Raw genomic sequence first — 24,587 nt, 5'->3', positions numbered from 1 at the left:
ACACGGTCTGTGACAGTTACTGGCAGCTGAGGCTCATGGGTAATGCAGTATTTGGACTCCTCCTTCACAGCGTCTCTCGCTGAGCTATGAATATATCAGATATGAAACATGTTGTGTAACGAGATCCGTGCTGACACTCAGCGCCGAGCCCATTACGGCCTGATGGAGCTTAATGGCATCTAATGGAAAACATGGTGGGCTGCGATTGGACAAACACACAGAGTGCATCAGACAATAAGAGAGATAATCTGAGTGCTGACCGTCTCCACATCGATTCACCGTGAGGCCCATTAGCGCTCCCACAGGCTGAGAGGAGCTCCGTGACCTCCTTAGAGATTCAAAGAAAACCACGCAGAGACAGACAGTAAACGCCACACGGCTAAGTCTCCACCCACTTTATTCATACACCAAATCACGACACTCGTGGACCAAAATAATCACAGAACAGATTGAATGTCAGAGCGCCTCATCAGAGTCCTCTGGTGCTCTTCAGAACCAGAACTGAGGAGGTCCAGGCCAATGTGACCGCTGCTCTCCCTCCCAGAGACCGCGGCCTGACAGCCCGCGCTCAGGGCCGTTCCCCCCGCCTCGTCCCTGAAACCAGCAGCCAGGGCCAAAACTTTAAACATGAAGGTGGAAACGTCCACATGTTCCCTTCAGCTCAAACAACCAGAAACGGCTCTGATTGGCTGCAGTTGTTTGCCTCACTGCACAGCAACCACAGCACCACCTGGTGGTCAAAAACTGGTTCCAACAAAGAAAAATTATTTTCCTTCTAAATCATTTTATAATCAGGACACTGGAGCTCTCTCTCACACACACACACACACACACACACACACACACACACACACACACACACACACACACACACACACACACACACACACACACACACACAAAAATGCGGTTGTACTACAGAGCGTTTGCAGGTGGGAGCGGCATTATACCAAAACATCTGAGACCATGTGACCATGACGGGACCAATAAGACGACCTCAAAGATTAACGATGTCAAACAGAAACAGTGAAGCAGCTCCAGAAAACAAACATTGCGCCTCCAGAACCAGAACCGGGACACACTGCTGCACGCCATCGTCACAGGAACTAAGGCCGCCAGCTTCTTCACGTCTGTGACGAACAGGAAGTGAAGCTTCCGTCACAGAGAAACGCGTGGCGTCAGAAGTCCAACCACTCGCTCATGTAGATGCAGTTGGATGGCGAGATCTCTCCGCCCTCGTGGCAGTCGTCGAACACCTGCGGAGAGGAGACGGGATGAGTTCGGGTGCCCTGAGAGCGGCCCTGGGTACATTTGGACGGAGCGCGTTACCGGGCAGAGTCCACAGGGCGTCTTGACAAGGCCGGTGGGCTGGATGATGGTGTTCACGCCACGGTACAGCTTCATCTGCCCGTCCACGCTGCCCACCGTGCCCTCCTTGGCGGCGATCACGGTCATCTCCACCTTCCCGTCGTAGATGAGCGTGTTCAGGATGGTCTCAATGTCGTCCATAGACAGGTCCACCTGAGGAAAGCACGCAGACCAGATTCACACGCACAGATAAATAGGTCCGTGCTGTCGACCCCGCCCTTTCACCTCGTCTCATGGTCGCTTTCATTCACCTGACCAGGAAAGCAGATTGGCCAAAGATCAACTAAACCCCGCCTTAAACACCTGGACCCGGGTCATTAGCCTGAGTCCAGGGGACTGTTTACACGCAGGATGAGGTATAAAGTCTACGCTCCCGCCTCCTCAGGTAACGCTCACCTGCCTGAGCATCTGCACCCAGCTGCTTCTAATGTGTTTCTAATGTGTGTGTGTAGCTGTCTGCAGGTTAACGCTGTGCTGTGATTGGTGCGTCTGAGGTGTGACGTCACCTTGCTGATGCCCAGCTCGCAGATGTACTTCCAGACTTCGTGCGACGTGGCGAAGGAGCTGTTCCTCTGAACCATCGGACTCTGCTTGTTGTCCCGCGCCGCTTCCGCCTCGACGCAGGAAACACAACGAGGGTCACATGACGGTTCATACAGCTCTGAGACAGGAAAGAAGGCCGCCCGCCCTATTCCCGCCTCAGAGCGCCGCTCTGCCTCCTCCTGCTGGGCGCCGTTTGGACAATGAAATAAAGTTTATTGTACCTTGCTCTGCAGGAACTTGAAGCACTGCTGGTTGAGAACCTCCACGAACTCGGACTCAAAGTCCTGGTCGCTGTACCAGGCGCCGCCCGTCACAGAGCGGTCGGGCTGCAGGTTGTACAACATGTACACCTTCTTCTTCGACGCCTGCACAAACACGCCAGCGGAGAGGAAGTATGACATCGTCAAGTCAGCGTTTGTTTACAGGAAACGCACGGAGACGTCGCGTCTTTAATTTTTATTTACTTATATGTGTTTATTTCCAAACTGTTTTATAGTTTCCAGATTTTTGCTGATTTACATATTTTACAGATGTTTGTTGTAAACATCTGTAAAATATATACAATTAGAATTTAAAGTTTTTTTAATTTTTCCACATTTTAAGCTGATTTTTCTGCACATATTTAAATAACGTTTACTCTTTCAGCAGCTAATGTTATTGATTATTGATCAGCGATAAGGCTGATACAGCCATTATTGATCGTGACGGACTCACGGCCACAGACTTCACAGCTTTGATGAGCTTCTTGCTCTCCAGGTTCTTCAGGATCTTGTTGATCTCGGTCAGAGGCAGGTTGCTCTTGAAGCGGATGTCTCGGCTCCAGATTCCTGCAGAGAGATGCAGACGTCACGGCGCGCCACGGCAGCGAGCCAAACGGGGACAGGAAGTACTCAGTTACCTTTGTTTCCTGCGTCCTCGATGATCTGATAGACCAGCTTCTCCTGGTTGTCTGAGCCCTTCATTTTACTGAGACAGAACAGACAGGAAGCAGCTCAGACACCAGCAATCACCTGACAGGAAGTACACTCCTACACCTGTGTGTGTGTTTACCTGGTGCTCTGTGAGTCCTTCAGTCTGTACAGGAGACCTGCACTGTTCCTCAGCAGGTCCAGCTGACCCTGAAACAAACACCACCTCATCAACCTGCTGCCCGCTCAGCACACAGAGTGAAAAAGAGCGCCATTCTCCTCACGCTCTGGAGGTGAGGGAAATCATCAGACTGACCAATGAGAGCAGCTTGTTGATGGCCATGGCTCTCTGCTGTGGCTCCAGGTGAGGCATGTCGTTCTGAATCACCTGGTCCGTGATACCTTGAGGGAACTGCTGACACAGCTCTTTGATCCTGAAACACACGCACGCACACACCAGGTAAAAATCACAGTAAACCTGTTTCTGTTTAAACTCTGAGTTTTAATCGTTTTCTGCGCCTGCTGTCTCGGCTGCTCAGGCTGCACATGAAGAGCAGCAGGCACAAACTTTAGCTCAGAGGCGCCATTAAAGACCAGAACATGTCCAGATGTTGGTCGTGCGACGCCAGCTGATGACTCTGATTAACGCCGAAGTGACCATCAGTGCGGGGCAGTGTGAACGCGCGTTCATGACCTGCACGCAGGCGCTGTGTGCGCGAGCAGAACCGTACAGGCGATAATTGCGACAGTATTCGTCCGGAGTCCGGTGCGCGGACAGAGCGGCCCGCCGGCCCCGCTCCTCCCCTCACCTGTTCTCGACCTCCACGGGGTCCGACAGGTTCGTCTCCTTCTTCACCTTCACCTCAGCCATCTCCAGCGCTTCCTGCCTGCGCGGGGCTGTTACTAAGTTAGCCTGTGAGCTAATATTGTGACTGACTGCGAGCACACGCTGGGGTCCTTCCGTGTCCCAAGCGACCGGAAGCGTCCTGAAATCCGCCTGATTAAAAAACACACCGCGGTCAGATCCCGATCTTTTGTTTGTGTTTAAGCATAGATACCCGGCCTGACTGTGTCACAGTATTTCTTTCTTTCTTTGCTTAATTTTATTTAAATAAATTTATTTGACTGGTCTTTTTCAGTATTAGGCCGGCGGCCTCTGTTCCTGTGACGATGACGTACAGCAGCTTGTCCCGGTGATTTATAAAATATATCACATATAGAAATATATGACTTTAAATTTTACGGTCATTTTTCACCAATGTAAACTTTAAAGGGTACGTTTCTAACTGGTGGGCGGGTACTACAACTACAACTGGCAGCACCGCCCACCTCTGTCGTTTAGGCGTTTAAAACAAGCGTCCCCGCGGACAGAGCCCGTTGCTATGGTGACACTCCGGTAAACTCGGCAGCAGTCCCGGTGATCACCTGGGCCTTCATCCAGGTAAGAACACTGTCTCTGTTTGTTTTTATTTACCGGCGTGTCCCGGCCATACGCAGTTCATCGAACCAGAACCGGCCCCATTCAAAGGCTCAGAACAAACCACCTGCTTGCTACTACTGCACATTCACCCAGTGTATATACTATATGTAGATATATATAATGTTCTTCCTCTACACCCCCCCCCATTTTTGCACATGTCGAGGAGCGTGTCAGGTAGGGTTGCCAACCGTCCCTTAAAATACGGAAACTGTGCCTCCATAACATGAAGGTTATAACAGAAAATCTGTCGCGCTCTCTCTCCGTCTTTCACTCACACAGACACACCACCACCATCAACTTTGCTAAATTGCTAATGAAAAACATGATCAGCTGTGATTGAGCAGCATGTAAATCCAACTGTTTTCACGGTTGTTGTGGTCGTGATAATTTTGTGATGCCACATCGAAAAGGCTCGGATGAGCCAAAGTTCTCCAAGTTGTGCCTCCATCGCTTGTGTCCAGATCACACGCTGCACAGCCGTGCTGCTCCGTCTTTTTCACCGACGTTTACGTGTTTGCGCGCGAGCAGTGTGAGCGGCTGTGGTGAGAACCTCACGAGCGATTGATGATCGGGAGCTGGTCGTGAGGTGTTAATCACTTCTCGTTACCCCACGTATACTACACGACGCACGATGAAGGCCAAAATCGGTCCGATCACCAAATCGGTCGCATGACTCAAAAATCGTCTCAAAATGGGCCTAAAACCGCACAGTGTGAGCCCAGCGTTAGAGCAGCAATGTTTGTTCCCCTCAGAGAAAGGGAAGAATGGGAAAAGGAAAACACCTGGCTGGAAAAAGTTAATATGGGCATGTGCAGTGAATATCAGCGCTATGTGGCCAGAAGTGTGATAATATAATTTATTTTGTGTAATAAACGACTGCAAGGATAGATGATTACAACAAATAGATGACTAATACATAAAAGTAATACATAGATGAATAATGATGATGAGTTATGATGCGTAATCATGGGAACAAGCGGGTTTACAAACAGGAGCAGCTGATTAGCATTAGAAAAGCTGAAATAATACCTCAGCTGAAGCCAATTGTACTAAATGCACTAAATGTGCACAGTTACAAGAATGTTTTTCTTTCTATTGTTTTCTATTATTTTAAGTTAAGCAGGACAGAGTTCTTTTAAAGAAAGATTTACTTATATTCTCAAAAGTTAAGCATGACAGGCTTCTGTTTAAGAAGGAGACCTGTTTTACTGTGTTAATGTTGTCATTTTGAGCTAAAAATAAATGGCTAAATGATCATTTGTTTCACATGTGTTCATATCACAAAGAATAGAATATGCATCTACTTAAATCAACTTCAAGTCAAAGGGTTAAAAAAATAATTTCACACACAAAAAAAAGAGCTAGAAAATTCACCACACTGGGAAGGGTGAAGACAACTGGGTCGCCCGGCCCTGGCCACGAGGTGTCCCTTATTTATTTTTCAGGGAGTTGGCAACCCTAGTGTCAGGCTACATTTCACTGTGTGTTATACTTGTATAACTATGCATGTGACAAATAAAGAACCTTGAAGTCTTGAAGTCTTGAAAGTAAGAGCAGCTTCAGTCAAACTAACAAAGAGACGGTAAAGACACGGGGACCAATCACAGGCTTTGTTCAGGTAAACCTTCAGGAAAACAGGAAACCCTCCCAGAAACCTGAGATGTTAACACCTCAGTCCTCTCAGAGGACTCACACCAGTAACTTGCATGTCCCACTGGGTCACGGGTGGTGGAGACGAGTGTCTGGCCTGATGTAGAAGGCTGTGAGACCCGCTGTGATGTTTGGAGACGACCGATGAGAAGACAGACGGTCACCGGGAGCAGGGGCGCATCTAAAGACATGTTCTTAGGGTGGCATGGAAATCAGATGTGTGACAAAGTGGCTAGGACAGAATTCATTTGCCATTTGTCACTTGCGTATATTGTTATTCTGTGTTCTGTTATTTTACAGTCAGCCATAATGCTTTAATTTAGACATTGCTGGTGTAACTTCTCTTAACACACAATATCCCGGGTTTTGTTTGTGGTAGCAGTAGTTACATTCTTTACATCCATGCATGTGTTTTAAAGCAAACACTACTAACCATCAGATCATCTGAATTCTCTTCTGTTTACAGGCACATGTCTAGTAAATTATGTTTCTTTGGTTATACTTACCATGGTGTCCATGTTGTGCATTCAGGTCCTGTATGTGAGACGGGTGTGTGGGAAGGGCCGCCCACTACTTCCTGTTTATATAGGGTCATGAGGTCAATGATTGGATCACTGGGTGTAACCAAATGGAGGGTTTTTCATTTTGTATAGTATTGTTTGTTTTCTTTAAAGTAGCCTTTTGAGTTATATTGTATGCAGTGTTTTACTTTACAAACCATTTAGTTGAGTAAATGAGTTTGTCAGTTTCATGCATGACTTTATTCCTGTTCTTTGTTTAGAATTGTATTATTTGGTTTGACCTATTTTGTTCAATGGTAGGGACTAACGAGGTCAGGTGTGGGCAAAGTCTTGTATAAAGCCAGTGGGATTTTTGCATGCCTGATTGATTGTTTTATGGTAAAAGGGAGATGCTAGCAATAAAGTATGCTTAAAAAGAACTTCAGTTGTCTGCTAATGCTATTTACTTATCACCTTCCTTGCTGCTTAAGTTATGCTACATCACAAGATGAGGTGGCAAAATCAAAGCCGTTTCTTTCCACAGGTGTTTCATTCTGTAATATGTATTAAATTTGGTTAAATACATCAAATGCAGTAAGCATACACGTGGATATATACATAGTCTGTTTAATTGGCTTTACACCAAATAATGAAACATCTCGGTTACTTAAAATATGTGATTTTAGATTTTCAGTGTTGTATAGTCTGTATGATAAATAAGTATGTAGCCCAATGAGGATAACATCCAGAAAGCTACACGACATGTGAAAATGAAATTAATGTGGTGGATCAGCTAGAACTTTACACTCTTTTTATCAATGGTAGATCATTTTAACAAACAACACAAAGAGTCGGGCAAGCATCTGCTGGGTCTAGCTCAGAGGATGGCGACCAGCCTCCAGGAAAGGCTGTAGCGCCTGGCAGTGGGTCAGCACTGGCTTTGTTCTTCCAAGTAAAGGTTCTGGATCAGGACTGTTCAGTGGGGGAATCACTCCAAAGCGGTTTGATGTGGCCGCACTAAGCTGCTGAGAACTGCAGAGCCTGAAATCTGACGGAGGTGTTTGCAAACCGCCGTACAGGTTCAAAGCTCTTTATTTGTCACATGCATAGTTATAGAAGTATAACACACGGTGAAATGTAACCTGACACGCTCCTCGACATGTGCAAAAATGGGGGGGCGGGAGAGGAAGAACATTATATATATATAGTTTATACATTAGGTGAATGTGCAGTAGTAGCAGCAAGCAGGTGAATTCTGTACTACAGAATAAAGCTACAGGAACATGAGCCACCACCTATGCGGCCCAGGTGCACGTTGACATCCCCGCCCTCCTGTCGGACACCGCTCGTTCGTATCCATCAGGCTCCTGCCTCGTTTCATGGACCGATGCTAGAGCGACCAACGCGTGCTGCGTGTTGGTCGCCCGGCTTCTGTGTACAGAGGGTTCATTATCGCCCCTGTTGTTATGATATGAGGTTCTCTGCTCTGTGCAGCAGGCGGTCGGTTCTTTGGTTTGTTCTCTGTGCTGGGACACAGATTCAGCTCCATCCATGTATTTTACAGATGCATGAGACAGTATGAGGCTACTCAGCAGAAGTAACTGAGTAAAAACATGAATGAGTGAAACTATGTTGGGACAAAGCCGGCGAGGACGTCTTACTGTCTGAAAGGGAACCGAACAACTGATTTATTGACTAACTGATTGGTTGGCAGACGGTTGTTGTCATGGCAGCAGGGGCAGTGTCAGCTCCGCTCATCATTCCCATCATCCACCTGCAGACTCATCGAGCCAAGAACCACATCGACACGAGCACACCTGTGTCCATCCAGTCAGGTAGAACACCAACCGTCTGCTCATCCACCCAGCATCCATCTATCCAGCAGGTCATGTGACAGGTGTGTCTGTGCAGATTCTGCAGGTGTTCTGATCTTTTACACTCTGGATGGTTCAAAGCCGGGGGCGGGGCATCATGGAGCAGCAGGCAGCAGCAGGAAGTACAGCCAGCCCATCCTGCTGCCTGCAGGCCGGGTGACAGTCCGAGCGGTGGCTGTCACCAGGTGAGTGGTCACCTGACATCAGTGCGTACAGGCAGCAGATGTTTTCACAGTGTAGATCAATAAAGTTTATGTTTGTCTGCAGTGACGGCAGAGAGAGCTCCATAGTGACCAAGGTTTTCTCTGTGGATCCTCTGGACGACTTCCTGCAGGTAATCGCGCACCTGCCTGCTGCAGACCATATTTCCCAGCTGCCCCTGCACACACCTGATGATTCACAGAAATGCTTCCTTTGCCTTCCAGCCACCGCCTGAAGGAACATCCTTTCTTGCTGAGACCTCAGGTGTGTTCAGTTAAATTCACCTTTATTCATAATACGGTACATTACAACAGCTACCTCAAGTCTTACCGTACTGACAGGTAAAGACGTACAACATTACAGAGAAAACTAACCAATCAGAGGATACTGTGTGGGCAGACAGTCGAAATGAAGAACTCCCCCTTAACCTTGGGCGGTGGGGGGTAAACCTGCTCTTTCTCTTCATCTGACCAATCACAGAGCTTCATACTTCCTGTTTTCTGTGTCCAGAGCCAAAGATGATGGGAAATCACTCCCTTCAGTCAGGCCCTCGTTTTCTGAACGGTCGTCATGGCTCTGAGATTGACGCCCAGCTCGCCTCATCTCAGCGCTCCCAACCTGCGGTTTTTAGGGAGTCAGGTGACCTGAGGCAGCTGAAGAGCACGGAGACGACACGAGTGCAGCGAGACACCGACTTCCTGTGGTACGAGCACACGGTACAGCCCTCCATCAGAGCCAAAAGTTTGTGGACCGCTCGTCAAACAGAGCCGGTGAACGTCCCAAGAGAAGAAGGAAAATGAGGAAAACATTTTCTCTTTTTTAAATAAATACATTCAGTTTGATTGATTTCCACTCATTGCCCAGGTGTGCAGGTGTGTCCACATACTTTTGGCTTCACAGTGTAAACCAGATAAGGCAACAGTTTCTGTGCATCCAGGTGTGCTCGCTGTCTGCATCGCCGCCCCTCCGACCCGCTCGCTCAGTTCTGCGCTCAGTGTGGAGCGGCGCTTCCTCTGCTGCCCGGTCACAGGCTGCCACCTGCTGAGGGAGGACAGGTACTGCATGCACTCACCTGTAAGAGCATTGCCACGTCCAGCTGAACACCTGACATTGAATCTATGTGCGTGTGTGTGCATATGTGTGCGTGTGTGTGTGCGTCAGATGTTGCTGTGTGTGTTCTGTGGGGCTCTAGTCCCCGCCAGCACACACAGCTGTTTGGTGTGTGAAGCTGCCATCGATCAACAGCTGCAGCTACGGGCAGGCATCACTCTGCAGGTACACAGACACACACACACAAACAGACACACACACACAAACAGACACACACACACAAACAGACACACACACACGCAGACACACACACACACACACACGCACAGACACACACACACACAAACAGACACACGCACAGACACACACACACGCACGCACGCACAGACACACACACACACGCAGACACACACACACACACACACGCACAGACACACACACACACAAACAGACACACGCACAGACACACACACACGCACGCACGCACAGACACACACACACACGCACAGACACACACACACGCACGCACAGACACACACACACGCACGCACAGACACACACACACACAAACAGACACACGCACAGACACACACACACGCACACGCACGCACGCACAGACACACACACACACACACGCACGCACAGACACACACACACACACACAAACAGACACACACACACACGCACGCACGCACAGACACACACACACGCAGACACACACACACACACACACGCACAGACACACACACACACAAACAGACACACGCACAGACACACACACACGCACGCACGCACAGACACACACACACACGCACAGACACACACACACACGCACGCACGCACAGACACACACACACGCACGCACAGACACACACACACAGACACACACACACAGACACACGCACAGACACACGCACAGACACACACACACACACACCCTGGTGTTTACCTGTGGTGGATGCAGGGTCATGTGATGTGTGTCTGCTGTGGAAGTGGGAATCCGGCCGACGCCTTCAGCTGTCTGACCTGCGAGAGCCGCTTGCAGCAGGTAAGCAGCTGCTGACCACACCTGTACAGCCTCACCTACAGACAGTTTACGCTCTCTTTACTCCTCATGGCTTCAGGTGGGCGGAGCCAGGAGCGCTGTGCCCTCTGACCCAGGAGCGCACACCAGGATGTTGTCCTGCACCAGATGTAAACGTTTAAACCGGAGCGACGCGAGATTCTGCGACTGGTGCGGCTCCAAGGTGAACCCACACCTGACACCTAAAGCAGTGTGGAGTGAGGCATTGTGGGATTTGTAGTGACACTGTGTGTTTTCAGCCCGCCCACGCTGCCCGCTGTGTGACGTGTCAGCGTTGTGGAGCAAGTGCACACCCGTACGCTTCCTACTGCACCGCCTGCGGCATCTTCCTGGAAGCACCGGTCCCACTCGGATCCTGCGGTGACATCACACGATCGGTCAAGGGCGCCGCCAACCGCCAGGTATGTTGACATCACGCCTTCCACGTGTTGCCTTCGATTCCAGCCAGTCAGCTCCCTCCTTTTGTGTGCAGGTGGGAGTGCAGACTGCCTGTGGTGCCACCTGGCGGGCCACTGCCTCTTTGCACCCTCCGCGAAGTGTGAAAATCGCCACACCCACTGTGGATCAGTGCACACAGACTGTAGGACTCTATTACCCATCAGGCACTGAGCTGCAGAGGAAGGAGCAGTACAGAGCGCTACAGCTCCTCAGGAAGCAGGTGCAGAGCGACCGCCACCCACCGCTCACCGCCATCAGCCCGGGACGAGGTAAAACCCAACTCACAGTATCAGTGTCGGGGGCGGGGTTACAGAGGCGTCGTTCCGTGTGTGACACCTGTCATGTTCAGGTTACTGGAGGAAGCAGCTGGATCACATATGCGCTCACCTGAGGAGCTATGCCCAGAACAACGCCCCCTTCAGGGCGCTGCTGGGAGAGCCTCGTCTGGGCCGGGTAAATCACACCTCACACGCCCTTCACCTGTCCAGCAGTGACATCGCCGTGTTAAATCAGAAGGTGGTTTTACATGAGCAGGTGCAGGCAGGTCACTTCCTGTGGTGTTTCCTTGCAGATGGTCTCTGCGGTGATTCAGGAGGATCGCCGTGAGGTCAGTCTGACCGTCAGCTTTGCAGCAGCCGAGCTTCAAGAAAAACAGGTGTGTTTGGAACAGGTGGGCTGAGCGTAGAACATCGTGGTTATTTAACGAGTTTAACGAGTGGGGTGTGGTCTCAGGTGGGTGCTGACGATGACATGGGATCTCCAGGTGGAGGATTTGAGCTCGCCAGCTGGACCAAGACTCTGAGCAGCGTTGCAGAGCAAACAGGGTGGACAGGTGAGAGCCCATGTGACACACAGACATTCAGCTCAACATTTCAGCCAATTAGATTCCTCGGATTTCACCAAAACCGACCTCAGACTTAGACCTGTGTTGGTCCGATTAACCAGCAGGCATGTTATTGGTCAGATACCTGCTGGGGAGTGCTCTGGTGTTGGCCAGTCAGAACAGAGTAGAGTGTGAAAGGGGCGGGACCTCTTTATGTTGTATCATTACACCTGAGCTGAGCTGATAATCAGTACGTCAGTTAGCAACACGAGGAAAGACGAGGAGGAAAAAGACCCCCCCCGACTGAGCTCCAACAGGGAGATCCACCTCAGCACAGGAATCATCACATTTCACAACATGGAAGACGTGAGCTTGGAGGGGGGGTGAGTGTAGGTCTGTGTCAGTGTACGTGTGTGTGTGTGCGCCATGTTCAATCGAAGAAAGTGTGATTGGTTTTTCATTTACATCAGCCAATCAGAAGCTGCTGATCGATCTGTGCTTTTATTTTGGTGTCGGACAGGAAGTGACCAGCTCTCGGCTCCACCCTCCAAACCTTACCTGACGCCCAAACCGCTGGTGAGAAATTCCGCCCACAGCTGAGTTCAGTTCCTCGCTGATTGTACCTGTTCATGCTCCTCTCTGATTGGCTGTCTGGCTGCAGGTGAAGGACGTTCAGCTGCTGACGGAGCTGGGTCCGGGTCGAGGTGAGGTCGGCGTCATCCAGCAGCTCCTGGACCAGGTACCATCCTCTGCGTGCACCAACAGCCTGCTCAGGGTCACCTGACGCGCTTTACATTTGTGTGTGCGGTTGTTCGCCAGGGGGCGGACCCTTCCTGCTGCCGGAGCGATGGCCTACACGCCTTGGCTGTTGCCGTGGTAAATGGTCACCATGACGTCCTACCTGTTTTGGTGCAGCGAGGCGCCGACGTCGACCAACAGTCTGGACGGTAAGACCAGGTTTTTATTTTTTATTTTTTTACAGCTAGAGCAAGGTGACACGTGATCCCACAGGTGTGTCTACTGAGGGCCCGCCCCCAGTACCAGAGCAGCAACCCCAAACCGGAAACTGCTGGCGAGGGTAAACGTAAATTCAGTAAGATCATAATTCACGTCGGCAGTAATGACACCCGGTTACGCCAATCGGAGGTCACTAAAATCAATATTGAATCGGTGTGCAACTTTGTGGGACTCTGTAGTTTTCTCTGGTCCCCTCCCCAATCAGACCAGGAGTGACATGTTTAGCCGCATGTTCTCCTTAAATTGCTGGCTGTCTGAGTGGTGTCCCAGAAACGATGTGGGCTTCATAGATAATTGGCAAACCTTCTGGAGGAAACCTGGTCTTGTTAGGAGAGACGGCATCCATCCCACTTTGGATGGAGCAGCTCTCATTTCTAGAAATATGGACAAATTTATTAAACCCCCCAAAATATGACTATCCAGAGTTGGGACCAGGAAGCAGAGCTGCAGTCTTACACGCCTCTCTGCAGCTTCTCTCCTCCTGCTACCCCCCAAAAACCCATCTCCATAGAGACTGTGTCAGCTCCCAAACAGACAAAGAACAAACTAAAAACCAGCAACAAACAACTTAAACATAAACAATTACAAAGAAAGAACAATACAGTATCCACATCTGAACCAAAGAGTAACACAGTGAAATGTGGATTATTAAACATTAGGTCTCTCTCCTCCAAGTCTCTGTTAGTACATGACTTAATAATTGATCAACAAATTGATTTATTATCAGCTGATTTCATGCATGATTCGGATTGGCTGACGGTTCTCAGTCTCGTGGATTGAGCAGATCACCTTCAAGGTCTTCATTCATCATAACAACATCCCATAGACTCCGCCCACTTCACTGTACTTACCTGAAACTTGCCCGCACACTGGTTGCTTCAGATTCTGGATGAGGTGCTGATGGAGCCCTCTGATTGGTCCTTGTAGCTACTAGCTTCCATTATTTAGACCCTGTGATGCTCATGTGTGGTGATACTCCTCCTCCTCCTCAGGATGAAGAACACTGCTCTGCATGAAGCTGCAGCACTGGGGTCTGCAGGTGTGCCGTGTGCTGAGGTCCTGCTCAGGTGAGTCTGAGTTAAATGCTGCATTCAGTGTCTCTGTGTAAACACGGCCGCCTGCAGGTGTGTTTCAGAGTCAAAGCTTCTTAGATCTTGAACGAGAGACGGTTGGTGTGGCAACAGTGTGCCGGGTCTGACTGAGATTGAAAGTTCCAAGTTACTACTGAATGCAGCACAGTACCTGCAGTTGTTGCTCCTCCCACTTGTCATAATGACATCATCCTCTCTGTCCCTGGTTTCAGCTGTAAGGCCAACGTGAGGCGGAGGAACGCTGCGGGTCAGACGGCGTATGATGTGGCGGCGAGCTTGGGCTGCAGCAGCATGGCGTCTCTGCTGGCGTCTCAGACTGGACTGGGCAAACTGGGAATCATGAACTCACGATGAAGCTGATTTTTTTTCTGATTGGTCTGAACGTGAAGTGATGTGTACAGCTCAGAAAGTGACATCGCTTCCTGTCAGCACAGACATGCAGATTACAGATTTTGGACCCTTTCAGTCCGGCTTCCACTGAGACCGGATCTCTGGGATCTGTTGGTGGGTTCTGATGCAGGAATTGTTCTGTGATCGTTTTGCTTTGTCTCAGCGCATCCTTCGATAGCATTGACCATAAAAACGCTAACAAGCTAACAGGTTTTGGCGCATATATCTGGCTCCGGCTTACCTGGTTTTCTTCCTACTTATCAGACAGGAGCTTTACTGTTAGGACTGACAGGTTCACCTCTAACGTCGCCCCCCAACCTGTGGGGTTCCACAGGGTTCAGTTTTGGGTCCATTATTATTTTCATGCTTCCATTAGCTGCATTATTCAGTCATTTCTTATCATTTCTATGCCGATGACATTCAGCTGCATGTGTCAGCCTGCTCAGCTGGAGTCGCTGTCCACCCTAGTCCAGTGCTTAACTCAGGTTTCTGATTGGCTTTCTAACAACTACCTTGTTTTAAACACAAACCAGACCGAGACAACGATCGTAACTCATCCTGGACTACAATCTGAAGTCAGTCAGGTTCTTGCTTCTTTCTGTTAAGTCAAATATCTGATTCGTCTCTGGGCCTCGACTCTGTAAAATCTCTGTCTCGTTCCTGTTTCTTTCATTTAAGGAACATTTCTAAACGGCGACATATGGTCTCCTCAGCTGATCTGGAAAAGTGTTCATGCATTTGTGTCGTTGTTTAGATTATTGTCACGTCCTGTTTACCAGCTTGGACAGATCTTCTCTTTCTTGCCTCCAAGCTGTACAAAGGCTGTTTCAGTTTAAACAAGCCTTCTGTTGATCAACGCCTTGAACATTTTTTATTTACATTTAACTTTGATATTGTTTATATTGTCTATTTTATTACTAACGTTCTGTTTATCTTAACCTTCGCGTACAGCGCTTTGTGACTGTCTACGAAAAGCGCTTAATAAATAAACTTTACTTACGTGTCGAGGTGTCTGCCAAGGTTCAAGTAATAAAATATTTCGGGATGAGACTTCTCTTTATTTTAGAGTCTGATTTAACAGCTCCGCCCATAAAACAGAAAAACAAGTACCTGATCTCGTCTATGGTGCGCTGCTTCCTGTTCCTCCAAAATAAACTTCAAAACACCTGAAAGCAGCAAGTAAAGAGTTCACGGAGGTCAGAGGTCATCAGGATGTTCATTTTCTCTCAGACTTTAATTCAAAAAAAAAAAAAAAAAAAAAAGGGGGCAGGGATAGCTCAGTAGGTAAAGTGGTGGCCCCATGATCGGAAGGTCGGGGGTTCAACTCCACTGAACGGCTACCCTGAGCCTACACACTGCTCCCCGGGCGCTGCATTGGTGGCTGCCCACTGCTTCACTGGGTGAATGGGTTCAATGCAGAGGAACTATTTCCCTATGGGGACTAACACACACACATTAAAAAAATCAGACCTCTGGACAGTCGCCCCCAGCTGGAAATTACAGAATGGTTTAAGGTTTGAGACCTTTCTGTGTACTGCTGCTCCTGCAGGGGGAGACCCGGCGCTTCAGACTGACCTTCATCAGGTACAAGGACAGTCCACACTCATCCTCCACGTAGGTTTCAGTCACAGCTTACTGTCTAACAGTCTGACAAAGCTAACCATGAACACCACCCATACAACATTTACTGAACACCTGCACAGGTGACACTGGCAGCATGATTCCACAACCACAGACGGTGAAACGGGCTGGTGTGTTGGTAAAGTTTAGTCCTTGTCTAATGAGGCATTGCTGTGTTCTTGTGGTCCTGGACCTCAGGTGGTTCCTCGCCCGGGGGATCGTACCTGAGCCTCCACATGTCCCTGTCAGCCTCAGCAGAGGGAGGGCGGAGCCTTCATCCCCGGGGTTGTGCATTTCATCCGGCCTGTGACCTGTGTGAAGCAGGCTGCTCTGGTTCATGGCCGGTCACTAACAGATAAGACTGAATGACTTCTTCACCTCTCGATATCTGGAGTTTCTTCTGGTGACACAAACTTGGATAAACGTGAAGAGTCGAGACGGCTCTCTGAGCCCTCCAGACTGTGACTGCCTCGGCTCGGACAGCCAGCCGGGTGGAGGTTAGCTACTGTTGATAAAAACTGCTCCATCCGCTGTGTGTACTACTGAGGTTTCTACTGCCTGAGGTTTCTTCCTGTTAAAGGGGAGTTTTTCCTTCCCACTGTCACCAAAGTGCTGCTCATAGGGGGTCATATGATTGTTGGGTTTTGTTATTATTAACTAGTTACACTGCATCAACAACATAAACACAATGGCAAATACCCTGCACACAATCACGTGTCAGAGTTAAAGTGTCCAGAAATGTTTCCTGCAGCTCCCCCTGCTGGTGGTTCTGGAAATAAACCAGTTGTCACCTTCACCTCTGACACCAGGCTGTCTGACCCCGATGAACTGAGCATGTGCAGGATAGAGGTGTTCACATCTTTCTGCATGGGAGGGTTGCCAAACAAAGTGCCTCGTAATTAATATGAATGTGATATGTATGTAATCCTCCAGTGAGAAAAAGCCTCTTTAAGTAAAATGGATTTAAAGGTAAACTTACAGTAAAGCACGTTATGATTATCTTACATTAAGATGCCAAATTAGATTTAGATTATCTTACGACTGACGTCCAGTGTGCCGGCTCAGACCGAACGATGAGAGCATGACTTCGCTTCAGTAATTCTTTGTTTGTGCACATGTATAAATGCTGGTAAAACCAGGAGCTCATCGTGGATTACAGGAGAGGAGGCCACGCCCCATCCACATCGTGGAGCAGAAGTGGAGAGAGTCAGCTGATTCAGATTCCTGGGCATCAACATCAGCGAGGATCTGAGCTGGTCACACCATGTTGGTGTCATCACAAGAGCAGCAAGACAGCGGCTCTTCTTCCTGCGGCGCCTGAGAAGGTTCAGCATGAACCCCAGAATACGAACAACCTATCGATGCACCATTAAAAGTATTCTGACTGGCTGCATCACCGCCTGGTACGGCAGCTGTAATGCTCTGCAGGGGGCGGTGAGATCAGCACTGCGCATCACCAGGACTGAACTGGCAGCCCTGCAGGATCTGTGCAGACAGCGCTGCATGAGGAAGACGCAGCAGATCCCGGCCACAGACTTTTCACACATCCAGCAGGAGCATCCAGACCCGCACTACCAGATGCAAAGACAGTTTTTACCCACAAGCCATCAGGCTTTTGAACTGCTGACAGTATACACACCATTAAACACTCACTACGATTACAGGACTGTCACTTCAACTAATGCCACTTACATGCTCATTGCACAAGTTTTGCACAGCCTGTAAAAACCAACTTGTCATCAATTCTCTAAATATTGAATCCTTTTCTCTTTTTCATTGTTGTTTCTGCTATTTTCTGCACACTCTCCATATGCTCATGTAAAGCTGAGGAGCACGAGCCAAAGAATTTCATTATGGGTAGATGTGGCTGCTCTGTTTATCTGTACATGACAGTAACACTTGAAACTTGGCGCTCTAACTGAAGCACTGTTAACGTCTGCGTGCACACCGCGTGGCGTGAGAGCGCACCTGGATTTGAAATGTGCAGAGTAACAGTTCCTGCCTGTCCTGCTCGCTCCCAGCAGCGTGCTGATGGCAGACTGCAGCGAGTGGTTAGGATGGAGGGCGATCGAGTGTAAAGCAGGCGAGAGAGCAGGTGGAGCTTCAGCACGTTGGTTTTAATACCTCAGAAACACAAACAGCAGCACACACACAGTCCCAGATGTTCCTCACAGCACTGACAGCTGCACACCTGCCTCAGGTGCAGGTCAGCTGCGGACGGGGCTCAGCGCCGCAGTCGCAGAAAGAAGGCGTGGCGGCACTCTGCGCTGTCCACGGGGTAATATTTATCATAAAAGTCCAGGATGTACTCCTCGGCCTTGAAACCGAACTTCTGGTACAGCAGCATGGCGGGGTTGCTGGCCGACACGTGCAGCGTGACGTCCTTCCCCATACACGTCTGAAACACGCACAAACACACACACGTTAGGATGGTCGCAGCAGCACGGACGCCCCGACCCGCCCACCTGCAGTCGCACCTGGATCAGGTGGTAAATCATGAAGGTCCCGATGCCGGCCCGCCTCCACTCGGGGTGGACGAGCAGGAAGGAGATGTAGGCCTCGTTGTACTTCACGTCCGGCACCATGAAGCCGAAGCCCACCACCACCTTCTTGTAAAGGACGACCACGCTGAAGTCAGGGTACTGCAGGCACTCGGATAGATCCACACCTGTGGGAGGAGCAGACGGAGGTCTGAGCCACGGCCGGACGGCGCCACGGGGCGTAACGGGCAAGCGTGCTACCTGGCCAGAAGCTGTCGTGACACATGGCGTTGACGGAGGGGATGTGGTTTGGACGGACGTAGCAGTAGTCGATTGGAGCGTCGGGTTCAGGTGCCCAGCCCGGCTCCTTCCTGTGCGGGTACGCTCGGATCTCGGCCAGCAGCCGGAGCTTCGGCGGACGGCTCTCGTAGTCCCGCCTAGACAAAAGAAAAGAAAGATGGAGAACGCGGATGTGGACCTCCATAGGGCTGTTCCATATAACGATATAAAAACATCTTTCATTTTACGCTATCGTTTGTTTCGTGGTGTCGCAAAATAAACTGTTTGCGGTAATATTTTTCATGTTCTGATGTCCCTGTAGTTATTATTCATTTCTTAAAGTTCTGTCTCTTAGATTTAATATAAACACTACGGACGCACAAGCGCCTGGTTTTATGCGTCGTCGTTAGCAACAACGATGGTAAAACCATTGCATGTCCGCTTGTTTATGTTCCACATAAACCTTTCACAATAAAGCTCAAGATCCTGTTGAGACTTTTCAAAGTAAACTGAATCACATGAAAGATGCAGAGTGTTTACGGATGCTAAAAAATAAAGCTTAGACTCAAACGTTAGAACAGGCTTTTCCCCGCAGCACGCCGTGTAATAAATACTCAAAGAAAACGGCGCCGTTACAACTTATGTCTAAAAACGTGTCGTTTCATGCATCGTTAAAAACTTACAGAACTTACAGAAAATGTTACATTTGTGATTTATATCGTTATCGGACGATAGCTGTCTTATATCGGGACGTGAGATTCTGGTCATATCGCACAGCCCTAAACCTCCACCTCGCAGGAAGCTCAGAGGACTCTCCGACCACAGGTGTGGCTCTGACCCGGACGTTTACCTGATGTAGGGTTTGAGGAGGCGGGAGGTGTACGGGCTTCTGATGGTCTGCTCCAGGCTTCCTTCGGCTCCCATCAGACGATGCCAGAAGGACACGGACGGCTGCTGGACGCCTCGCCTGCCGGAGACGCCCGTCTGTAAAACACGGACAGGTGAAGCGAACAGTGTGAACGCTGCATCAGCTGCAGTGATTGGTGCACGCGGGCGCGTCACGTGGACGGACAGGAAGTGTGTGCGTTACCTGGAAGCGATCGAGAATCCGCAGCTCCTGGCTGCTGGTACAGTACTTCCCTTTCACACCGCCGCCGATTTGTGCTCCCGCCTCCTGGGCGCCATAGATCCCTCCCACCAGGCTGAGGGTGGCGCTGACCACTCGGTCAATGTCCAGCAGGGGGTGCCTCCTCTGTCGTTTTATCTGGCGAACCAGCAACTTCCTGTGGAGGCGTTTAGCCTGCGGCGTGACGGCCAACGCGAGCGGGCAAGCGTCCAGCCTTCGCAGCAGCATCCTCTCCTCGTACAGACTGAGAGCGGCGTAGCGAGGGCTCTGGGCGTTGCCGGCAGCGTTCTCCGGATGAGTCGTCCTTCTGCGCTCAGGTCCCCCGCCACCGCTGCCTGCAGACAGCGGGGTGTCTTGACTTTGTCCTACGGGTTCTTCCAAGTCGTGGTCACGGCCTTCGTCTTCCTCGCTCTCTGCTTCACGCTTGATGTGAGGCAGTGGTGGGCGGAGCTTCTTGCGGGTGCCCAGGTTGGCACTGGCAGGCGGGATGTACTCTGTTCCCGGGTCGATCATCCCCTCCGCCTCCATCTCCTCATCATCTGAGTTGGAGGAAGCAGAACACGCCATCAGCGCTTACATCACATAAAACCACATGACCCTGCACCAATCAGGTGTTACCTCACCGTGGAACAACGCCTGTGGCGGCATGGCATCAGGGATAAGGTCTGCCTCCGACAGCAGGCTGGGCGTCGCCGAATGCGAGGCTGGCGTTCCCGGGGCAGAAAAGTCAGGTGAAGGCGATGGCGTCGGGCTGGTGAGTGGCGTTCTGTCTGAGGAGCTGAGCGAAGAGAAGTCAATGACCTCGCCCTTCTCCAGGACCAGATCTGGGCGCCGCCCACCACCTGCACCACGGCCTCCACCCAGTTTGACAGGCGTGGAGGCAGCGCTATGGTCCGTGTATCCGCCCGCCGCCTCCTTCTGGGCCCGCCGGATTTCTTTGGCCTCCTGAGTGCGCGAGCGTTTCTCCTTCAGCTGCATGGCGTTCTCCACGGGGTTCCGAGCTCCGCGTTTGCGCAGACCCTCCACGGTGATAATCGGGTCCAGCACGGGTTTGGACGCTGTGGGTAAATGGCGTCCAAGGTCAGAGGTCAACAGACACCGTCCAGTTGGGAGCCAGCGTTCGATCGCGGCTTACCTTTAGTCTTTGTCACGGATTTGTCCACTTCTGGTCGCAGGGTCGGAGGTCGGTTGTGGACCAGCTTCCACCAGCCGGGCTCACCGAACTCCTGCGCTCCGGAGCGGAAGAAGGCGGGGCTTCCGACCGACAGGCAGCCCGCTACCGTGCTCCACCAGGTGGACGTCTTCTTCCTGCAAAGAAGAGCGCAACACGAACGTGAGCGCCGGCACGTTAACGATGGAGAGCAAAACTTTATTGTCCGTCTGCGACCGACCTCGAGCCCAGCAGGAAGTTCCAGTGTCGACCAATGAAAGCGCAGATGTCCTCTTTCCACCTGAAATAGCCCTGCCGGCCCGTCCCCTCCAGAGACAGGTTGTACATGGCCAACATCACCACCTGTCGCAGGAAGAAGCCGCCGTCAGCACGCCGCATATCTGAGGTGTGTGTCTGTGTGTGTGGGTGGGGCTAAAGTCCTACCTGCTGCCAGGTGAGCCTCATCCTCTCAAAGCTCTCCTTGCCATCTTCGGAGCAGTCGGAGCAGACGAATTTGAAGAAGTTGTCTCCCTTCAGGTAGCTCGGCTGCTCGCCGCGGAGCTGAGCTGGGGACGATCACAGGTACAGAGTCAGCTGCTGCCGCACACCTGCTGGGGGTCTCCTAGGTTACCACCAGTGCCTGCTCTCAACCGATGAAGCTGCAGACGAGCTGGAATAACAGCTTCCTGTCTGGCTCCACCCACACCACATCAGACCTCACCTTTACTCTCATACCTGCTTACAGCACGGTCAGAGGTCACATTAGGGCTCAAATCATGTGATTGTCCATCGCGTCGTGTGACACTTAACCGAGAGCACGCTCACGCCGTGTTCTGGAGCTGGGCTAAACGGCGTTCGTGCACATGCGAGGAGGAGCTCGTGCCTGAAGGTGGCGCCATGTGGAGGAAGCTACCGCGCGCAGAAGTGCAGATCTCGCTTCAGAGTTCAGCGGGTACGACCGTTGATTCGCGTGACAGCTTTATTGAGCGCCATGTGAGACGGACCGGCCGGCACGCGGTGGGAGCACGAACGCAGCGGAGCGTCTGGATCCCTTTTGTTCCCGCCATAACGCTCTCAGCATATCGTCCGACCCTGTAGCTACAACTGTGGTGTCGCCGGGAACCCACAGACTTGATTGCGTTGGGTTGTTATAGCAACAAGGCCGAGCATCCTGTGACATCACTTGTGCGCGACATGAACGAGAACAAAGCAGGACGCCGAGGCGATGGCGTGCCTCCTGCTCGGTCCGCGGCGTTTTGTCAGACTCGTGGGCCGCAGGTTTCAATTTTCCCGAAAGACTCGCTCTCATGGCTCACAGAATGACACACCTGACCAGCCAATCGGTGGCATGCGGTCTGCTGATGTCACATTTTCAGATTGCTCGGCAGCAGGTAGCGCCACCTACTGGAGAAGGTAGTGACGTCAGTCACGTCAGAAATGGAGCGCTGCGATTGGCCAGCTCACCTGCGGGGATCCACTTGTGGCAGCGGTCGCAGTAGAAGGACATGTCCTCGCAGGCCCACCCCCCGTCGGTGTCCTCACCCACGTCACTGGTCAGGGAGTCGCCGCTCTGGTCATGTGACAGGTCCACAGAGCCCTGGTCCTCCGACTCAACAATCAGCAGCGTCTCGCCCTCCACCTCCCCCTCTTCCAGACCGTCCGACGCCGACGTGCAGGCTGCCTCGTCCTCCCCTCCCACCAGCTGCTCGCCACTGCTGTCCATCATCCTGCTTCAGGTACGGCAGACCTGGGCAGGTGACCGCTGCAATCTACGCAAGAGCAGAAACATTACAGGTGACCCAGTCGTAAGGAGACTCGGGAACGCGATAGCGTAGGTCCACAACAGTGTTTACCTTTTCTCAGGTGTCCTGTGGGTGGAGCCTGGCCTCCCTGCGGCGTCTCTCCTCCTCCAGCTGTCGGGTCAGCAGCCGCTGCTCCTCCAGCATCCGCAGGTTCTCTTTCCTGCGCTCGAGCCGTTCCAGATCCCTGACCACGCCCTCACGCAGGCGCTGCACGACAAACACAAAGACCACTCATCGTTGATCAAGCTCTGGGAACATGTGAGCCCTGCCCTCATGAATCTCCACTGGTTCACTTACAGATCCTGCTTTTCACTCATTAATCCCTCAGTGCTCCGCCCCTCAGCACCTGTACACAGTCCGGTCTGCTTTCTGTCCCTTGCAACAGAACCCTCAAAGGTGGAGTCTCTCCCATAGGAGCTTCACTTCAACTTAAACACACAAACTTAAACCTTTGACCTTTTTGACTTGTGTTGCGAAGCATTCTTGGGTTTCTTGTAAGGCGCTGGAGAAAGTGATCATTATTGATCACTGATTACTGAAACAGGTGTCACAGGTGAGATGCCTCCAGCAGCTTCCAAGCTTTGTTCTCATGGTGCGAACACCTTAAACCCAGGTGTGGGATTTTCTGTTTCTTTGTTATTTAAGAGCAGGACTCGAGACCTCACAGAGGCCACACGACAGGAAACCCACCTCCAAAATAAAGGCACACGTGTAAGCGTAACAGAATCAGAAATGAAAAATCTGACCCCACTGCAGTTCTGTCAGTCACGTGTTCTGCACTCACCTGAGCTAAAGTTAACTCTGATAACGCCTGATTAGCTAACTGAGCCATAAATGTAAGGACTCATTGTTTACCTGCCAACTGAGTCTTTTATTTTGAAAAGCGTTGGAGGATGCGGTTGTTGGCTGCTGTTTATCGTCATTATCGTGTTTATTTATTATTACTCTTTTAACGTCTGTGTGACGTCACCTGTGTCCGTTCAATTGAGTTTAACCACCACCTGTGCTTTGGCGTTAGCCTCGTTAGCCCCCGTGACCCGTTCCGGCACACGCAGCTAGATGTTAGCCCGGCTTGCCCCGGCCCGGCTTACCTCTCTGTCCCAGGCCTGTTTGAGGTGCACCGCAGCCACGGTGCTCACGGTCAGAACCACGGACACTCCCAGGACCACCTTAGAGACCGCGGACATCACGCTGTCTCAGCTCCGGCTAACGGCGGCTAAGGTCTTCTTCTTCTTCTACGCTCACCTGAGCTACACCGCCCCCACCGGCCGGAGTGTGGTGAAACACACGCAGGCTGTGTCCCAATTCAGGGTCTGCACGCTTGGAGTACGCATTTTAAGTGCGGTTACGTCACCGCCACGCGACGACGGTTGTCCCAATTCGAAGTGTACTTCAAATGCATGCTCCAAATGCGTCGATTTCCCCAAATACCAAGCGGGTTTTTTTGTTTTTTTTTATAAACTTTATTTAACAAACAATGAGTACACAACATACGAACAGATGAAGTATACAAAACAACAGAACATGAACACACAAAGCCAAGGGTAAAAGAAAAAGGTAACAATTATAAGAATACACGCAAAAATTCACAAACATAAATTGTTTTGAGCGTTTTTGTTGGTGCAGTCTGATATTGATTGTATGTACATGTGCACATCCTTAAAATAATGACAGAAATATGGTGTTTTGTTAGTAAACTTACATTTATGGATA

At 50.7% G+C, this 24,587-nt stretch overlaps 4 protein-coding genes across 11 annotated transcripts; 1 reads left to right on the top strand and 3 right to left on the bottom strand.

Moving 5' to 3' along the window:
- Nucleotides 1–857: 857 nt before the first annotated feature.
- polr3f (polymerase (RNA) III (DNA directed) polypeptide F) lies at nt 858–3,834 on the bottom strand. The gene is made up of 9 exons (XM_026169609.1): nt 3,629–3,834; nt 3,136–3,253; nt 2,962–3,029; nt 2,810–2,877; nt 2,626–2,738; nt 2,133–2,276; nt 1,875–1,982; nt 1,330–1,521; nt 858–1,256 (listed from the first exon to the last, which is right to left on the bottom strand). Exons 1-9 carry the CDS (start codon nt 3,688–3,690, stop codon nt 1,179–1,181), a joined length of 951 nt encoding a protein of 316 aa, XP_026025394.1. The 5' UTR covers nt 3,691–3,834; the 3' UTR covers nt 858–1,178.
- On the top strand, nt 3,227–15,467 carry dzank1 (double zinc ribbon and ankyrin repeat domains 1). Of its 8 annotated transcripts, none has more exons than XM_026169563.1 (20): nt 3,227–3,279; nt 8,164–8,284; nt 8,361–8,508; nt 8,591–8,657; nt 8,749–8,788; nt 9,035–9,227; nt 9,462–9,579; nt 9,686–9,799; nt 10,539–10,622; nt 10,699–10,821; nt 10,898–11,059; nt 11,131–11,365; nt 11,446–11,549; nt 11,668–11,751; nt 11,829–11,928; nt 12,440–12,495; nt 12,581–12,658; nt 12,739–12,866; nt 13,929–14,003; nt 14,240–15,467. In XM_026169563.1, the coding sequence occupies exons 2-20, from the start codon at nt 8,176–8,178 to the stop codon at nt 14,379–14,381; spliced, it is 2,160 nt and encodes a 719-aa protein (XP_026025348.1). In that variant the 5' UTR covers nt 3,227–3,279; nt 8,164–8,175; the 3' UTR covers nt 14,382–15,467. The 8 variants fall into 8 exon arrangements, 6 of the variants coding, with proteins under 6 accessions (XP_026025348.1, XP_026025343.1, XP_026025344.1 ...); XM_026169558.1 differs by lacking the exon at nt 3,227–3,279 and adding an exon at nt 3,822–4,260; XM_026169559.1 differs by lacking the exon at nt 3,227–3,279 and adding an exon at nt 3,822–4,260 and having other exon boundaries at nt 8,014–8,284.
- Nucleotides 15,468–18,133: 2,666 nt separating this feature from the next.
- On the bottom strand, nt 18,134–22,800 carry kat14 (lysine acetyltransferase 14). The gene is made up of 10 exons (XM_026169551.1): nt 22,537–22,800; nt 21,517–21,638; nt 21,314–21,435; nt 21,058–21,230; nt 20,546–20,980; nt 19,887–20,461; nt 19,647–19,780; nt 18,779–18,954; nt 18,515–18,705; nt 18,134–18,435 (listed from the first exon to the last, which is right to left on the bottom strand). Exons 1-10 carry the CDS (start codon nt 22,796–22,798, stop codon nt 18,262–18,264), a joined length of 2,364 nt encoding a protein of 787 aa, XP_026025336.1. The 5' UTR covers nt 22,799–22,800; the 3' UTR covers nt 18,134–18,261.
- A 131-nt stretch (nt 22,801–22,931) lies between these two features.
- On the bottom strand, nt 22,932–24,179 carry pet117 (PET117 cytochrome c oxidase chaperone). The gene is made up of 2 exons (XM_026169618.1): nt 23,966–24,179; nt 22,932–23,081 (listed from the first exon to the last, which is right to left on the bottom strand). Exons 1-2 carry the CDS (start codon nt 24,059–24,061, stop codon nt 22,932–22,934), a joined length of 246 nt encoding a protein of 81 aa, XP_026025403.1. The 5' UTR covers nt 24,062–24,179.
- Nucleotides 24,180–24,587: the final 408 nt, after the last annotated feature.

The sequence above is a fragment of the Astatotilapia calliptera genome, chromosome 6 (genome assembly GCF_900246225.1).
Source record: "Astatotilapia calliptera chromosome 6, fAstCal1.2, whole genome shotgun sequence".
Classification (NCBI taxonomy): Eukaryota; Metazoa; Chordata; class Actinopteri; order Cichliformes; family Cichlidae; genus Astatotilapia; species Astatotilapia calliptera.
Note: the sequence above shows the minus strand (reverse complement) of the source record. Positions and strands in the feature narration are given on the sequence as shown.

What these genes read in the sequence shown, in the direction of transcription:
- pet117 (XM_026169618.1), bottom strand. Translation starts at nt 24,061, where the DNA reads ATGTCCGCGGTCTCTAAGGTGGTCCTGGGAGTGTCCGTGGTTCTGACC. An exon ending in AACAGGCCTGGGACAGAGAG is followed by an intron (nt 23,082 to 23,965) that starts GTAAGCCGGGCC and finishes TTTGTCGTGCAG; the next exon opens with CGCCTGCGTGAGGGCGTGGT.
- dzank1 (XM_026169563.1), top strand. Translation starts at nt 8,176, where the DNA reads ATGGCAGCAGGGGCAGTGTCAGCTCCGCTCATCATTCCCATCATCCAC. An exon ending in GCGAGAGCCGCTTGCAGCAG is followed by an intron (nt 10,623 to 10,698) that starts GTAAGCAGCTGC and finishes TCATGGCTTCAG; the next exon opens with GTGGGCGGAGCCAGGAGCGC. An exon ending in ACCTGACGCCCAAACCGCTG is followed by an intron (nt 12,496 to 12,580) that starts GTGAGAAATTCC and finishes GTCTGGCTGCAG; the next exon opens with GTGAAGGACGTTCAGCTGCT.
- polr3f (XM_026169609.1), bottom strand. Translation starts at nt 3,690, where the DNA reads ATGGCTGAGGTGAAGGTGAAGAAGGAGACGAACCTGTCGGACCCCGTG. An exon ending in CGAGGACGCAGGAAACAAAG is followed by an intron (nt 2,739 to 2,809) that starts GTAACTGAGTAC and finishes ATCTCTCTGCAG; the next exon opens with GAATCTGGAGCCGAGACATC. An exon ending in AAGCTGTGAAGTCTGTGGCC is followed by an intron (nt 2,277 to 2,625) that starts GTGAGTCCGTCA and finishes GTGTTTGTGCAG; the next exon opens with GCGTCGAAGAAGAAGGTGTA.
- kat14 (XM_026169551.1), bottom strand. Translation starts at nt 22,798, where the DNA reads ATGATGGACAGCAGTGGCGAGCAGCTGGTGGGAGGGGAGGACGAGGCA. An exon ending in ATCCGTGACAAAGACTAAAG is followed by an intron (nt 20,981 to 21,057) that starts GTAAGCCGCGAT and finishes ATTTACCCACAG; the next exon opens with CGTCCAAACCCGTGCTGGAC. An exon ending in TCACGACAGCTTCTGGCCAG is followed by an intron (nt 18,706 to 18,778) that starts GTAGCACGCTTG and finishes CTCCTCCCACAG; the next exon opens with GTGTGGATCTATCCGAGTGC.